General features: G+C 40.1%; 1 protein-coding gene across 2 annotated transcripts in view; it reads left to right on the forward strand.

Moving 5' to 3' along the window:
• The window catches only part of POLQ (DNA polymerase theta), a 52920-nt gene that overhangs the window by 27833 nt on the left and 7552 nt on the right, over positions 1-17535 (forward strand). The window contains exons 16-26 of one of the 2 annotated variants that reach the window (XM_027894129.1): positions 156-3319; positions 4413-4556; positions 5164-5360; positions 6792-7032; positions 8106-8299; positions 9990-10127; positions 11400-11574; positions 12039-12174; positions 14602-14720; positions 15278-15462; positions 16556-16667. In XM_027894129.1, coding sequence (XP_027749930.1) covers positions 156-3319; positions 4413-4556; positions 5164-5360; positions 6792-7032; positions 8106-8299; positions 9990-10127; positions 11400-11574; positions 12039-12174; positions 14602-14720; positions 15278-15462; positions 16556-16667 — 4805 coding nt within the window. The other variant, XM_027894130.1, reaches the window with a different exon arrangement.

The raw sequence follows: 17535 nt of genomic DNA on the forward strand, positions 1-17535 counted from the left end.
TTCCCATTGAAGTGCATTATATTTTAGATAGAGGGCTTCCTTGAAGGAAGTTGTGAGGCCATTGAAATGGGAGCAGAACAGAATAGTGCCATCTCCTTGCGTTGTTTGTTATTTTTTGCATGAATGTTTACATCTATCTGATACCTTTCCCGTAGCGTTCGTAGGGCTGTGGATGAAGATGAAGAATCGGCAGAGGAGCGTCGGACTGTGCGCAGCATCTGGATGGCTGGAATGAAAGGCTTAACTGAAAGAGAAGCAGCTTCCGTCATTGTAGAGGAAGCCAGGAGACTTCTGAAGGAGGATTTGGCACTGATGGGAGTGCAGTGGAACCCAGAGTCTTTTTTGGAGACTGATACATCCTCTATGATCAGCAGTGAGTCAGAACTGGAAGACAGACTGCATAGGTCAGATGGAGAGGAGTCTGCTGAGTCTTCAAGGGTGTTAAACAAAAAAGGGTGCAGAGTTCAGCATTGTAATGGCCTTGGTTTGCAGACTGGAAACTTATCAAATATTAAAAAGGGGTATAAAAGGCGGCTAAGTAGTAGCACAGAAAATTCCAGGTGTGAGAAGGAAGTCCCAGGCAAGAAAAAGGCTCGAGCAGAGGAAGGCAGGGGTGATATTGTGTGCAGTGCTAAAAAATGGCCAAATACATGCACAGGTAATGAAAACAGGGAAGGAATTTCTCTGGTCAAAACCAAGACAGATTCCAGGACAGCCATCCCAGAGCACCTTACTGAACAAGGGAAAACACCAACATTGAGAACAAAGTCTTCAGCCTCTAGATTGATTAAAAGCACAGAAATGCATTTAAACCGGACTAGGAACAAAAATACCTCTTCAAAACTGCAGGGGTCAGTTCTTGGAGATTCAAATGTACGTAGCATAGACATACAAAATCTGCCTGCTTTTCACCCCACCGCCTCTACAGACAATTTTTTTTCATACCGAAATAGGAAGGACTTTATGGAAACGAATTCTGCAACTCATGAAGTCTCAAATTCTGTACAGATGGACAGAATAAAGATTGTGAGGAAAGATAAAATGGAAGGATTATTTACAGAGCCCACCACTAGTAATCAAGGCATGCCTAAGGGGAGAGCACATTTGCAGGCACCTGTTATGGTGCAGGGTACTCCACACACCAGTGTGGAGATACATAATATTGTAGGAAGGCGAGTCATACCTGATGCTAGGACACAGAGAAGTGAAAATACTGATTATAAGCAGAATAAAATTAGTAAAACTCAAACAGCTGTGAGCTGTGCTGAGGTGAGGACAGATAGGCAGGAGATGGCTTTAGGCATAGATCAAGGTAATGTAACTGCTAGCTGCTCTGGAAGTGGACATGTCCATTGTGACAGCAGGATACAGAAGCCTGTGTGTTTTTGTCCTAGTGAGAATAAAATCTGCAATACTCAGATTCAGAATGGTGGCAAACATGGGAGTGAAAAGCCCAATGGAATATTACAAGCTGGAACATTACAGAAAGACAACAGTCATCTCGAGGTTTTTCTGAAAGAGTTTCCAGTAAAATCCGGAGGTGTTTGCAATGCAGATGGTGTTCAGAGTGGTCCAGCCTCTGATCTGTTTTCTGACTCTAGAGACTTTGAAGACAGCTTCCCGTTGGATACTCAAACTGAGATGATAATAAAACAGGAGAGAGCAGCTGGAATCACAGGACAGCAGGGAATAGAAGGCTCAGAGCTGGCAGCAATACCACAGCAGGAAATCTCCAAAAACCTAAGCAGTTTATGGACTGAGAATGCTACTGATGAAAGGGTGGCTGCAACAGTTAGGAAACTGAGTTTATCAAGTCTTATCACAACAAATGACATTACCAAAAACACAACTCAGCACTGCAGTAATAAAGTTTTGGAGTCTGGAGGCCTTAATTTACAGCCTATAGTGAAGGAAATAGAATCTGCACCTTGCCTTAAAGAAAGCGATTTCTCAGTAACTGACTCACAGCTACACAGTTTTCTACAAGATTACCAGACCCAAAATTCAGTAAAAGGGGAAAGTGTGTCTAAAGACCTTAATAAAGCAACCTCCCATTTTGGAAGGGAACACATTGTACAAGTGGAATGCCACCCTGTCCCCGAAACAAGCCTAAATATGAGTGATAGCTTGCTATTTGATGATAGCTTCAGTAATGTCGCTGACCTTTCAGCTGTTCACATCATGGAAGCTGACAGAAAGGACCCTGCTGAGAAGCAAGAGGCTTTGCTTCCTCCAGATGGTCTTTTGCAGAATCTAAGACCTGTTCAGAATAAATTTGATGTCAGTGGCAATCAGCAAGAACATGAGAATCCTGCACAATGTAACAATGTGTCTCTAGCATTCTCTGATATAATAGCTGAAGCTTTAGGTCATGGAAATTCCCCATCTTTTCTGAAAGATCTTCCTTCTACATTTCAGGGTCAGTCAGGATTAATAAACCCAGTGACTTATAACAATGACCCCAGACAGAAGGATTTAGTAGGAGATCAAGGTGAAAAGCTCCAGAGAAGCCAGCAAACTTTAGATAAGAAACCCCATCCAGTGGTATGGACTGATTGCTCGTTTGAACTAAGCCCAGGATTGCAGGATGTGTTAGACAAATGGCCTAGTCCCTCAAGCATTGAACCAGTTTCAGTAAGTTCCAGTTTGAAAGGAAAGTTAGTTTCTCCTATTGTTAATCAAGAACCAGATCCAGCTTTTGAATCTGACTGTTGTAAGCCAGAGCCTTTGCCCACTTGCCAGGATTTAAAAAGCTCTTTCAAGGTTAAAGAAAACAAAATAGAAAACTTGCATCTTCAGAAAACAAATGGCATAACACTTCAGCTCAAGGGAAGCAACAGAACATCCTGTCCTCCATCAGATAGTAATAATGGGTTTATTCCTCCAACGCCCCCCAAAGAGCTTTTCCCAAAGAATTCCTTTTCTCTTTCTGTGAAATCTGCAAGAAAGAGGCAAGTCACCTGCAAGAATGAAGGTCAGATGATTCAGGCACAGCAGAATGGGGAGGGCAACGCAGAGCAGCAGGTAAAAACACTCCAGGTCAATACTGAGAGTCAAGACCCAACTGAGACTGATGAGATAAAAGATGATTCTACTATAGACCAAGGCTTTTCACTGCAGCTATCTCAGGATGTTTCTCCACTTGTTCCCTTGAGCGCTGAAAGTTTCACTATTATTGATGTCGCAAGCAACAAAGAACTTTTCCAGACTTTTGTTGCAGAATGGAAGGAAAAAAGCAGATTCTCCATCTCAGTGGCATGCGAAAGAATGAAATGTCTTTTGTCTCCCAAATCAACGATTGGTGGCAAATTCAAAAAAGGTCAGTTCCCTGTTCCAGTGCATTATTTTGTGAACGGTAGGGTGGCGGGAGTAGAGAAGGAAAGGGTTTGCAAAAGGGGAGGAAAATTACTGATACTACAGAATCACGTGATGTTTGGCATTTGAAGGGTCCTCTGGAGATCATCTAGTTCAACCCCCTTTCTAAAGTAGGTTCACCTAGAGCATGTTGCACAGGATTGTGTCCAGGCAGCTTTTGAATATATCTCTAGGAAAGGAGACTCCACAATCTCTATGGGCAATCTGTTCCAGTGTTCTGTCATCCTCAAAGTAAATAGTTTTTTCCTCATGTTCAGGTGGAAGCACTCACATAGCATCCCTTCCAAATTCTGGCCTTTTCTAGCAACCTCTTCAAGAGTTGAGACAGAAATATATTCTCTACTTCCACTCTGAAAAATATTTCACATTTGTCAAAAATATATTTTGATAGTTAAGGAATGTTGTTATGGCAATATGACAGCAAAGAATCTAACTGCTTAATCTTGTCATTTTAAAGGAAGAGTATGTTTATAAAGCAGTAGCAAACTGCAGCATATCAGTACTTTTGGGGAAAAAAATGAAGCAATATTGCAACAATCCAGAGACTGATCTGAATTTCACTTATGTTTATATTGAACCAAGTTTACAATTTACAAACTTGAAAATACTTAACCTTGGTTCCGAAGCAATCACAGAAGTAACACTGCTCAGTGGAGCCCATGAACAATCTGTAATATTTACTGTTAAGTGTAGTATTCATTTTAAAATATACAGAAACTTGTTTATGACATGGAAAGATACACATGATAAAAGGACTGCACAACCATTTTAATATAAGATACACTATGAGATGTTAATATTCAGGTGCTCTCACATACCAACAAGCAGCTAATGCTTCTTTACCATCTCCCGAGACCTATCAAGGAAATGCTTGACATCAGTTCTCCATCCTATACTAACACTCCACTCCTTTGCGTTACTAAGATTAACAATATTCAGTTTTAGGCTCAGCTGTGTGTATTTACATTCCCAGGATCCCAATTCTTCTGTATTTATGAATACCATTTTATAGTTGTAACTTAAAATTATTTCTTCAGTGAGTTCTCCTCAGCAGATGCAAGTTAAAGATGATGGATTTCCCATCCAAGGCTGTGAAGACATCTTGGTAGTTGGACTGGCAGTGTGCTGGGGTGGAAAAGATGCCTACTATATCTCTTTGCAGCAGATACAAGAGCAGACTGGTAAGTGAGTAGACAGGCTGTGCTTCATTACATGACACTGCATTTCTAGAAAGTACCTTCAGCAAATAGGTTCTTGGAAGTGTTGTGAGTGCCCAGAACCCAGCCGAGTGCTGTGATGGAGTAATTTAGCTGTCATAAGTGTTTAAACACCACTGAACATGTTGCTGTGGATGTACCTATACTGCTACGTAATAAGGCCAGGTAATTGTCTCAGACACTGGACTGTGAGCATGCATGTGGCTAAAATGTTAACTTACTCCCATGTTCTCTTTATCTTACTTGCTTTTCTCTTTCAATCTCTTCTGATTTTTTGCTCTCCAGAACAAATCTGACACTTGAATGCTGAACATAGCCCTGTGCTAAGTGGCCTTGTGATTAGGGTTTGATTCCTGGCTATCCTTTGTTTGTTAGTGCAGACAAAGTGTGTTGCTTTTGGGAGCCTCGTCTGGTTTGATAAAATATGTAATATCAATATAGATATAATGTTATTTGTTCATAGTTTAACTATAGTTTTTGTGCTTTAGGTGATTGCGCACAAGATTTTCTCTTGCCTTTCTTATCACACAGTGGGTAAAAAGATGATTTTTGCTTGTGTTTCCTACCTTAGAAATCAGTATGAGTTTGGCACCACCACCTTTGGACAAAAGCCTGTCTGTAACAGAGAGACTACATCATCTGCAGCTGTATCTGCAGAAGAAGCCTAAGCAGGAGCGGTCCCTTATCATGTATGACTTCATTCAGCACTACAAAACTCTGCTGATGGCTTGTGGCATCTCCTTGGAAGGAAGTTTTGAGGACCCAAAGGTTTGCAGGATTAAGAAATTTAGCTTGGCTAAAAATGCTAGTTTAAACACACCAATGGAAAGATAGGAGTACCTTCTGGTACTTTCCTTCTGTTATTTATGTTTGAATATGCACAGCTGTCAGAGGGTTTAGTGAAATTTTCTTCTGGTGGGAAATCTTGATCGGTACTTAGAGGACACTTGCTTTGCTATGTGGGTTGATAGTACCTGCAAGAGAAACAAAGGAACGGTGAGAGATTAACACATTATTCTTTTATACCTTGCTTGGGTGGGGAAGATGAAGATAAATCTCTCCCGTCTCAGTGAATAGGGCTTAACTCTTGTTGCAATAAGAATCCTGAGACTGAAATATCAGAAGTGCTTCTGGTCAGAGTATGGCTTTTTAGAACAGAAGATTTACACGCCCTGTGTATGGACCACCTTGATACCACTATTTTCTCAAAAGAAAACAAAGTTTACATGTAATTTCAAAAGGTTTAGGAACTATTTGTAACTCAAATGAAACACTAGATTGAGGTAAAAGCACCCTCTTGTCCATCTTAGGAAAAACTCGAGATGCAGAGAAATTTCTGTTGGTTTTTAAAGTTTTGCATCACACACAGACTGACTGATGGCAATATGCAACTCTGAAGGTAAGTTTCATGTTCAACGCAAGGACAAGCATAGATTTTTTCATACTGAGACATAGTTCTAGGATAAAATTAAAGAGCAATAAAAGTAACATCTTTCCCTGCACTGTTGCTTGTATTAATTGAAGTAATACTCGTGTTTGGTCATGTTAGTGATGAATATATACATACACACACACCCCCTCCCTAACCCTATATATGTGATATACATATGATTTTTACCTTCTGTTCGAATGGCAGAGACAGTGCAGAACCCTGTATTTTATCCTATTTTGACACAAGAAATTGAAATATAGCTGTAAGTGAAATTGCTTTGAAGACAGTTAGAGGTATGAGGCTTACCAGGAACGAAATATGCCATGCAGAATTCTTGGCACTATTGCTGATGTGCAAAAAATAGGAGAGCTCAGCTTGGCTCATGTTTTAGATTAATAGCAAGTTCTGATTTTGCAAAGTCATTTTTTTAGATTAAGCATGTTTTGATCCTGATTTTCATATTTATTCACTTTGTGTTAGGTTTTAATAGACAAAACATCAGAGGACAACACTTCAAGATGTGTTTCTTTGACAGAGGATAAGGTTTTCAAATGTGCAGAAATAACTTTGAGTGAGAATGAAGCTTTTCAGTGACTTATGCCCTCTTGAAGGTTTTCTTTGAAATCATGTAACTTTTAACTGCAGTTTACCTGCTAAATCAAGAAAAATTATCGCCCTATAACCTTGCATTAATCCCCAGCTAAATATTTGTCTTGTATTATGACTGAAATGGAAAAAAATGTCTCATGGAGGTCTTCCTTTTTAAGGTTGCATGTTGGCTGCTTGATTCTGGCTCTAAGGAACGTACACTTCACAACATGGTGACTAACTTTCTCCCCAACGAGCTGCCTCTACTGGAAGCAGTAGGCACTGGCCAAGGAGTGCAGAGCCTGGGGCTTAGTGCCAGCAGAGAACATTCTGGGAGGTACAGAGCAGCAATAGAGTCTGTGCTTGTCTTCAGTGTCATGGACCAACTCCATAGTGAACTACGGAAGGAAAATCTGACAGGTAAGGAGAGGTCCTCCACTTGGGGACAAAGATGGAGGGTAAAGGTAGCTGTGCTACCGTGGGCTGAATGATCAGTGTAGAAGAGAGGAAATTTGGAAGTTCTTACTAAGTATATTCTGTATCATAATGTTCATTTGTTAAAAGAGGGAACTTCCCTTGGAAGTATATCTGTTTGGTAAGAAACAAATCAAATTAAAATATAATTTTTATATCCCAAATATGCACCAGTTCCACTGGTAAAGGCAACAGCAGAGTCTATTCTAAATCTCTAAATCAATTAGGTCTCTACCTTCCAGGTGAGTACCCTGACCATTCTGAGAGGACTTGTGGGTCTGTCTGTGGTTTCTCATGAACATTTTCAAAAGTTTTTGCATTTCCTTGTCAGAAGTAATTCCTAAAATCTTCAAATGTGTTCTGAAAGAGATTTCTTGCTCTTTGGCCTTCCCATATAGAATTGTTTGCCATGTATGTGTTATGCCCATGAAACTTGTGATCCCATAATGAATGATTCAGTATGTTTGTGCTAATAATTGCTGAGTGCTTGTTGCTGTTTATAAACAAGCCATCAAAAAAAAACCCAAAAAACCAGCCCAAAAGCACATACCTATAGGTGGTCATTGATAGCTTCCCCTTAAATACACCCAATACCTAAGATTAAGGTCCAGTTTCACTGAAGTATTTTACTGCGAGCTTACCACATCATGTATGATTGTTACAGCTAAACCTTAAAACCTTTTTAAAAAATGTAGATGGTAGAATGAAAGTGTATCAAGTTAGGTGGCCTTACATTAAACATCTCTGTGGTTTATAAAATGTTGATATACAAAGAGATGTGTATATCTTGGAACAAAAAATGACAAAAGCTGTTTTCTTAAATACTTTTGTGATAAGAATGTGAAATATTCCAGGAACAAAATATTCAAATGAAATCTTTAGTAAAAGATTTCAGTGTGTCACAACATTCAGTATTTTAAAAACTGAGGATTCTCCAGTTTGTTTTTTTTTAATGAAACTGTTGATCTGCAGTTGATCTGTTTTATAAAAGTTTTTCTTGGGGTTTGTACTTACTACAGATGTATTTTCTAAAGTGGAGATGCCCACCCACTATTGCTTAGCTCTTCTGGAGCTGAATGGCATTGGTTTTAGCACGACAGCATACGAAGCCCAGAAACAGGTCATGCAAGCTAAACTGTGCGAGATCGAGACCAAGGCATATCAGCTGGCAGGACACAGCTTCTCCTTGACCAGCCCTGACGACATCGCAGAGGTACGTGAGGTGCAAGGGGGAGAGCTTTCTCAGAAGTTACCCTCAAGGGGCGTTGACTAAAACTAATGAAAAACCAGAAACTTCTTGGGCAGACTGCGTAAGAAGAAAAGACAAAGTGCAAACTCAACTCTGCTCAGAGATTTGCCTTTTGGAGGCTTGCTGCCTGCAAGAGGCTGTCTCTCTCCTGCTTTTTACTGGTCATTCTGGTTTCTGCCAACTTTTGCAGAGATAAGGAAGGTAGAAGTGGAAATAAAAAACAAGTGGAAATAAGCGTGTGGTTTGTGTAGGACCTTAGTTTCTCATGCCACATGAGGTGATCTGCCAGTTAAATGGCTTTTGGAATATTTTGGATGAGTGGTTCAGGACTGGAGAAGCTTTTTTGCAATACCAGTGTTCTGCACATCAGGTATGATGTGATGTCTTGAAGTCTTGACTCTTAAGAATAGTTGTACTCGCTGAGTTGCATTGGTACCCTTGTCCCTGTACAGCATGAAAGAGGAGGAAAGACTGCTTTAAAAGTTTTGAATCAGCTACTGTCTGCTCTTAGGAACCTGTGTAGAACTGAATTTTTTTTTTGAAGTCTAAGGAACAGATTTCTATGTAAAAGAGCAGTACTTTTATTACTGAAGAATTTCACTATATATTTTTTAATATAGGTTACATGGAGTCATTGGAATAGATTATAGTTGCTTTGCATGCTTTTTTCCCCCCATTTTTTTTCTGTGTACTGTTTTCTTGCTGAGGGGCTATACCTTATATAGAAGTAATCAAAATTTGCAAGCAGCCATCAGTAAAAGAAGTTCCACAGAAATATTCTTCCCCTGTTGCGAATGTAGAAGTCTTGCTCAGTAAACAGTAGTCTAAGTTAGAACTCCTGAAATAATGCTTGACTTCAGTTTCATTCTTCTCCATGGAAAAGGAGGAGGAAGTTTTTTTCTAAAATGCTGTTCTCTGAACTACAGAAGGTGGAAGTTTCTCATGTGGAAATTTGTTCTGAATCATGTGAAGTATCTTGTATAGGTTAGTAGAACTTTACCCTTCTAGTTTTGTGTCAGTAAAATTTCTGTGCTACATGAATGTGTGAGAGAAGCTTCCTATTCCATTCTGCCAGCTGTGAAATGAAATACAATAGCTGCTAAGTAGTGTACGATGCTACATAGAAACCTAGAGTGAAAAATGAAGAGCTGTGTTTTCTGTCATCAAGTGAATGTGTACTTAATTTTCCAGTTTTTGGCAATTTCTTAGAAAAACTAATATTCTGGCTATTCTGTAATATATTTTATATTCTCCCTCTATGCCATTCATGTTTCTCTGAAGCCTGCTCCCTGCTAGCACTTCTTTTTTTTCACCATTGTTCTTCCCACTTTTAGTCATCTTAACATTGTGTTTTATTACAGTTGACTGTCAGCAGTAACCTCACTTATTGGATGGAGTTAATTACCTTTTCTAAAAACATACCTCTGAACTCAAACTTATAGTGTTCAGAAAATGAGATTTTAAATTGCATTTTGTAGTTAATTAAAATGAGGAGGAATGACTTTGATAGCAAGGATCTTTAATCAGCTTTTTAATTACCTGAAGCATTTGTACTATCCTTTGGTTGGAACAAGCTGTTTAAGTGCTCAGTTGCTTTTTGTTCTCTCCTGGGAGTAGCATGCAGAAACTGATTTGAAATGCTGGTCTCTTGCAGGTGTTGTTCCTGGAGCTGAAGTTGCCACAAAATGGAGATGTGAAGGTTCAAGGGAACAAGAAAACTCTGGGTTACACCAGAAGAGCAACTGCTAAAGGGAACAGGATTAGATTAAGCAAGCAGTTGAGTACAACCAAGGTACAGTAAAGTCTGGTTCTAATCTGAAAATAAATTTTAACTGCCTCTTGCTTCTCCAGTTACTACTGAAAATTCAAACTGGGTTCTGCCTTGTCTGTTAGCAGAGTTAGTAACTCCTCCTCTCCTAAAGCTTGACTGTAGTGAGGACATGACTATAAATGGCAAGCTTCAATAAGAGTAAATCAGGCAGAATCTGATTTCCCAAATAACGTGTAAGACCAAAATAGTACAATAATTTTGTAAAGCCAAGAGAAGAAGAATTTTTTGACATCAGCTTGAAAGGTACTTAAATACCATGTCGATGAAATACCATATTTTCCCTGCCTGCTACTATCGTATCTGTATTTTGTGCTTCAGAGAATTTGTCTTCAGAATGGCTAATCTGATGGTTTATCAAATTTAGTATATCAGATGCTTGTATATATGTGAAGGCTATTGACATCCTTGCCAATTGATAAATATTGTGGGCCTGCATTAATACCTACAGCTGCAGGCTAATGGGTACTCTTGCCAAGACAAGTAAAATTAACAGATATATATGTTCCCTGTGTTCAGGACTCATTAATCTGTGTTGTTTTCTCAGTTTCCCCTTGTTCAGTGTAGTCTGGGCTTGGAACACAAGTATTGATTTCTGAAACTCAAGTGGCAGTGAAGATATTGAGTGCAGTGGTGGTGGCAGAGAGAGAGCAAGAAGCAAAGCGAAGACTTCTGTGATGTGGAGGGATGAGGCTGCAGCTGCCTGCTGCATACAAAAAATGTTATTTCCACAAGTGTTTGCATGCCACTGTCTTTTGAAATTCTTGTTAATCCCTTCATATTTCTGATTAAGCTGAAAGGATTTGATTGCTAGTGATCAGCTTTTTATTTCAAGGAGCATGGTCAAGGGCTTCATTTTGTGTTCCTAGTGTACAGATAGGAGAGAGCAGGGAGAAAAATATGCAAGAAGATGGAGGAGATGCATTAACACAACGTAGGGGACCTATGGCAAGTGATGCTTTATTTGATCATTTCAGGTGGTTTATTGGTTGGTGCAGATTAAGAGTAATGATGAGGGTGCAGAAGTCCAAAGAGAATGATTGTCTTCTCATGTGTAATAAAATGAGCTTTGTAGGTGTAGGTGGTATAAAGGCAGAGGATATCTATTTAATATTAAAGCAGTGACACTGGAAGCTCAGGTGGGTGAAGGAGTTGCTTTTTCCTGCAGAACTGCAAAACCTTTATAAATAAAGCTTAAAAGGCAGTTAATTAGTTGTGCCCTTTTCTCCCCACAAGGATGTTTTGGAGAAATTAAAGACACTTCACCCATTGCCAGGGCTGATATTGGAATGGAGGAGGATCAACAATGCCATTACTAAAGTGGTGTTTCCACTACAGAGGGAAAAGCAATTGAATTCTGCACTGGGAATGGAAAGGATATATCCAGTTGCACAGACTCATACAGCTACAGGTGAGGAAATCTGTGCAAAATCCTCACTTCTTACTGTTGTTTTTTTCTTTTTGTGTGTGTGTGCAGCTTTTCTGTGGGGAAAAGATAGGAAATCAACGCTGTGCTCTGCTTCAACCAAATGAAAATACTGAAATACCTATTTGTTCCTAAAAGTCTAGGTGTGTTTAAAATAGCTTTTGTATTCACTGAGCAGTATTACTCATTTATTACACATATTATCATGTAAATCTCTGACCCCAGAACAGGTTCTGGATTTGGAAGTTTCTTATTAGTGATACAGAAATGGGGAACCATCTCAAGCCCATTAAACTCAAATTATTTTTCCTTTACTTTCAGTTTTCTCAGTGGTCCTGTCCTGCCCTTCTGCCCCTTCTATTTTGGAGGTGCAGAGAGTGTGCAGCTGTGTCAAGTTAGAGAAACTCCTTTTGGACCATTACTTAGTTCTGCACTGTCTTTCTTCTCAGGTCGAATAACCTTCATAGAGCCAAATATCCAGAATGTGCCGAGAGATTTTGAGATTGAAATGCCAACTGTGGTTGAAGAAAGCCCACCCTCCCAAGGCCGTGGAAATGTTAATTCTCGTGGCGTTTTAGGGGCCAGGTAGGAGGATCTGGGCAAAGCTTCTGTTTAATCTTCTGATCCTAATGTGATCAGGTTGTCAAATTTCTCTTTCCTGACTTCACCTGTGGCTGCTGTCATGTCAGTGTGACCTGTCATTCAATGTTTCTCTTACTGGGGAATAAACACCTAAAAATCAATGATACAAAATCAGCGATACAGAAAGACATAATAATACTAACAGCATGTGGTTCCATGTAGCCATTTGCTTTTTGAAGTTCTTTATGAAACCCTCTACAGTGAGATTAATGTTATGCTCCCAGCTGTAGGTGGAAAGCCTGAGTGCGAAAAGTAACTAAACTGAAATTAGGATCTAGTGTGACTTTCTAAAAGAGCTACTCTTAGAAGATAGGATAGGATATTGTGGAAGAAGTGGAAAAAAAAATGTTCATTTGGTTTATGCTGTGCAACTCCCTCTGTAAGGGAACATGGCTGAACATTTTTTTCATTCATTTGTGATACTGACCTGCAAAAGCTGTCAAGTAGCAGAAAAAGATTTCTAAGTTTGGTTTCTGTTAACCAAATACCGTGTTTTCTGTGATTCTACAATTCTGCTTTAACAGCATTGCATACCAAAGCCTAAACAGTCGTGTGGAAGTCTGGTGAAATCTGAGGTCAATCTTATAGCAATTACCTTGTGAGCTTTGAGTTTCGTACTTGGTGGTGGTTTTCTGCCCTTTGAGTTTCTCTTTCCCTTCAGGTTCTTGTCACATATGTGTCACCTGAGTGACTTTTATAAGTTTTTTCTCCTCAGCAAGATGTGAGAAATTTGAGAATTTTTTTTGATTCTTCTGTCTGGGGCCTCCTATCACCATGTGTCTAACACCCTTGTGTGGTAGGTCATGGGAAGAGAGCTCAGGAGTAGCAGAATCTTGTTCATCTCTCTTTAGAAGAACCAGGCCTAGCCATGGAGGCAGAAATGCTGTTCTGAGATAAAACTCTTGTAGTGCTCAGGCTTGCAGCAGCTTTCCAGGATGGCTGGGGAGTGTGCTGGGCTCTTGAGAGTCTTCCCTGTAGAGAAGTAGCCCATCAAAGGAATGCAGTGCCTGCTGAACTTTGAGAGTCTGTTTCTCAGGCTGACTTTTCCTACATTCTCCCACATTCCTTGGTTAAGCAGCTAGATGGGCAATCCTAAAGGCACAGAAATGACAGCTAGCACAAAAGAAACTGTCATGCAGCCTAACAGGCCTTCCAAGCTTTGCTTCATACTGTCTATTATCTTACTATTACTGTTCTTTCCTCTTGATGTAAGAAGCTTTTGACCAAAGTAGTGTAGCTAAATTAGGTCGCAATTTAAAACCCTTACTCATTTAACTAAAATGAGAACCTATGCTGAACAGTGTGATTTTCTGCAGTACCCAGATGTGTGATTGTCCTTCACCTTTATTTCCTTTGAAAATTTATTTCTGTGATGCCATCTTTCATCTCATTGTTCCCTACCATTCCTGAAATGACAACATATAAGAAGAAAAGGAAGTGCACAAGGGAAGAGAGCATGATATCTTTTCTGTGCTTTGCTGAAAATAGTCTTGATCTCAGAGATACCATTTAATTTTGATAAAGAATTTGCTAAGATCCCTGACCTAAACAGCAAGGATTTATAAAGAGCTTTTACCTTCCAGTGAGGAACTCAGTGGACTCGTAGACTTGTACTGGTGGGAGTAGGTGGTACTAATGGTGTCAGAGTTGTGCACTGAGGGATACAATTCCATCTGCAGCTACAAGTGACTTGGTGGACCAGGAGAGTTAAGCACCCTGAGAGGATGCAGAATACCTAGGCAACACTGTAAACTTCTAGTCTTCTAGAAAACAAAATTGAGTTGCTTTGGGGCAATTTTTTCCTCGGTCTTTAGGGAGGAAATGTGCAGTGTTTTTTTGAGCATGTCTTCTGCAACTTCTGCTGTTTTTACAGGCTTACTTGTGTATGTGTGTGCAGTAATGAGGGTGACTTTATGGGAGAAATTATTCTGTCTCTACTAGGTATGGGCTGGTGTTTGCATTCTTCATAGGAGAAAGATTTTGAGTGAAGAGTTTGCCCTGAAGGTGGGGTGTTGAATTTTTAGGATTCCTGTAGGACTCCTTTGCTCTGTTTCTGGAATATGCTCATCACAGATCTGGGGCCATTCATCTTACCTGTTTTAGAGTGAAATTATCCAATTTCTGAACTGAATCCTGAATGTGCTAGGAAGATCTATCCCTAAATCTTTTCAAAGTCAGTAAATCCCTTCAGGTGTTTATCTGGTCTCTGTCCAGTTTCCCCATGGTCAAATTTAGGTATGGATTGTCCAGAAGAATGCAGTAGAGGTTAGTGCCTCACTCGTTTTCACTGATTCTTTGTGGCAAGAATGATTACACATCTCTTAAGTGTTTTAGAAATTGGTGAAGAGCAGCCATTCTTTGTCTCCACAGATGTAGAAAACGTTCCAGTATTTTGCCTAATGGGCTAAAGTTCCAGGCTGCAGACAGATCTGAAGAAAAGGGAATGCCGTTTTCTGTTAGCCTGAGGCATGCTTTTGTTCCCTTCCCAGGTAATGCCTAGATCCTGCTCTGTAATGATAAGTATATAGTTAACAAAAAATCCTAGATGTAATGAAGAGTTAAGAATTGGTAACAATATATATCTGTCTGAGCAGCCTACTCAGAAAAGCATGCCTGCAAAATTATTTGCAAGACTGTAAAAGAGAGAGTTTCAGTTGGGGAAAGTATTCAAATGTTATAATTCACATGTTCACACTTTCATTTCCTCTTTAAGGATACCTGTTAGCTTAGGCAGCTCTTAATACACAAATTGCACTCTAGCTAGTGTTCTTCCTATCCAAATATCAGTTCTCACATTGCCTGCGCTGGCTCAGACACCTGGACAGATATTTGTTTGTGTGGTTTTCATGGATTCTAGATGTAGGGACTAGACGTAAAGCAGGCCTGAGCACTGGGGAAAAGGGCAACAATTTGTCTGTTAGAAATTCCTGTGGGAAACTTTCAGAGCAGAAGATGAAGGACAAGTTTAGTCCTTCTTGCTGGAAAGTTGAATGGAACGCTAGAGTAATTTATGAAATACTGATTTCTGATAACTTCTTGTCTTCAGGTGGCTTAATCTTGGCTGCCGATTACTCTCAGCTTGAACTGAGGATCCTTGCTCATTTGTCTTGTGACTGTCGACTCATTCAAGCCTTGAACAGTGGTACTGATGTCTTTAAGAGCATTGCAGCGGAATGGAAAATGATTGATCCTGAAGCTGTTGGAGATAGGACCAGGCAACAAGCTAAGCAGGTAATTTTAGGGAAAAATATTCAGCAGCAGCTTTCTGGGCAGGAAAGTTCAGTGTTCAACACACTGTAGAGTCGCAATAGTATATTTTTTTGTTTGTGTTCTGCCATCATTGTTCAGTAGTTGATGTGTATGTTCCCCCACTCCCAGTGCATTTCAGCTGGAGCTGTCAGGGTTTTGGGGGATGAGGGTGGAGAAAAGCAGCTGTATTCGTGCTTAGTTAGACACTGCTATTTTTGGTCTGTGTTTTGGCCCAGCCACCTGTGAGGGTCTGTTCTTTTCCTGCCAAGTTGTGTGGAAACAAGCACTGATAAACGAGAACTTTGTCCTTGAAGGAAGCATCTTGTATAAACTGAAATTAATTGTGGCCTCACTGTTGGCCGATGGCCCTCCAAGGATATTTGAAGGAGAAAGTGAAGAGGAGGAGAATGAAGTGAGCCCCCAGACTCATTTAGAAAAGACCCCCCGAGGTGTAGCACGCAGGCACAGGGAAATTCCAATGTACACAGGCATGTGCAGAAGAGGCACCTCTTACGTAACGAGGTGAGGGACCGAAGGCCTCTAACTGGGCAGTGCTGGCCACACCTGCCCAAGTAGATGTCATAGGCTGATTGTATAAAAAGCAGATAGCTCTTGCTGGGAGCAAATTCAAACTTCACGTGGAGGACAACGTTGCCTTGGCGGGGACGCCCGCCATTTTGTGAGCCTGCCGGTGCTTCGAGGATGGAGCTTCTGCTATGGGGAATTCTAAGCATTCTGGGGTTGGTAAGACAACTTCGTAAGTAACACCTGAGCAAGTGGGGCGTCCTGGGGGCTTGTTTCCCTTCTCTTTCCTGTTTCTCGGCTTCTTGTTTTATTGGCTACTCCTTTGTAATAAATATTGTTTTGTTGAGCTTTCAGTGGTGTACTGGTTTCAGTTTCGGCATGTTTTCCTGCTACAGCGGCATGAATGGCTTGGACTCAGTGGTGGTGTCTTCTGGAACACTTGTTTTTGTTTCCGTGCACTTGTCTTCCAGTTAATCACATTTTGTTTTGGCTCTTCTTTCTCTTCATGGCTCACCGTGTGGTTGTGGCTCTTCACATTCTTCTCTGGCAGATTTGCTATGGGATCATCTACGGCATAGGAGCAAAATCCCTAGGCGAGCAGATGGGGATTGATGAAAATGAAGCTGCCATTTACATTGAATCCTTCAAATCAAGATACACAGGTTTGGATATGACCTTTTGGGAGCTGGGTGGTGGTGGTAGTTTTTGTTAATTCCTTCTCTCCATGTCTCTTCAAATCCTAAATTTGTCTCAACCTACTAATCCTATGTCTTGAAAAAGCTCATTTTGAAAATGTTCAGTGCATGAACACAGCAGTTTGATACTCCATAATGTTTTACTCTACTCTCTGGTTTTATTCACCTTTAGGACTTTGTTGTTTACTTATTACAATAATTATTTTGTTGTTATTTGAAATGATGAATCAGCCCTGAAGAGTAATTTTAAAGCTCAACTTTCTGAATAAAAAACATGCTTTTCCTTATTAAACACGCACCTTCAAATGATGTGCAATGCAGCTTTAGGCCATGCTTCTTGTAATTTTTAAATACAACCATTTCTGTCTTCTGCTCTTGCCTTCTGCTTTCGTAGAGTTATAAACTGTTTTGCGTATAATCCTTAAATTTTTATCCAGCTGCTCAGAGGAGCTCTCCCATGTTTTGTAAAAAGACATTGTTGCATTTCCAAGAAGGATGTTAATTTTTAGGAAAGCTATAGAGAGAATAGAGCTGCAATCAGGAAAAGAATGGAGGGCAAATGGGACAAGAGGCAGCTAGCTCTAATCATAGAACTTGGAAATGAGCTGGAAAATTATGTTCTGAAGATTTAAGGTTTGTTTCTTTAGGAGACAGATGCTGAGAAATGGTTTTCTATTAAGAGTCTGTTTAGTTTCCATTGCTTTCTGGTTAGCTCCTCCTTTGTGACCATTAGAAATTGCTTCCTGCTTTCTCTCAGTACATGTGCATACATACAAACTCTGCAGTGTACCTTATGTTGTAACTTCACTTCTCATGGATTTTCACTTGATATGTT

Source organism: Empidonax traillii, unplaced genomic scaffold (assembly GCF_003031625.1).
Source record: "Empidonax traillii isolate 1590-97213 ecotype Southwest subspecies unplaced genomic scaffold, ASM303162v1 scaffold418:size511083, whole genome shotgun sequence".
Lineage (NCBI taxonomy): Eukaryota > Metazoa > Chordata > Aves > Passeriformes > Tyrannidae > Empidonax > Empidonax traillii.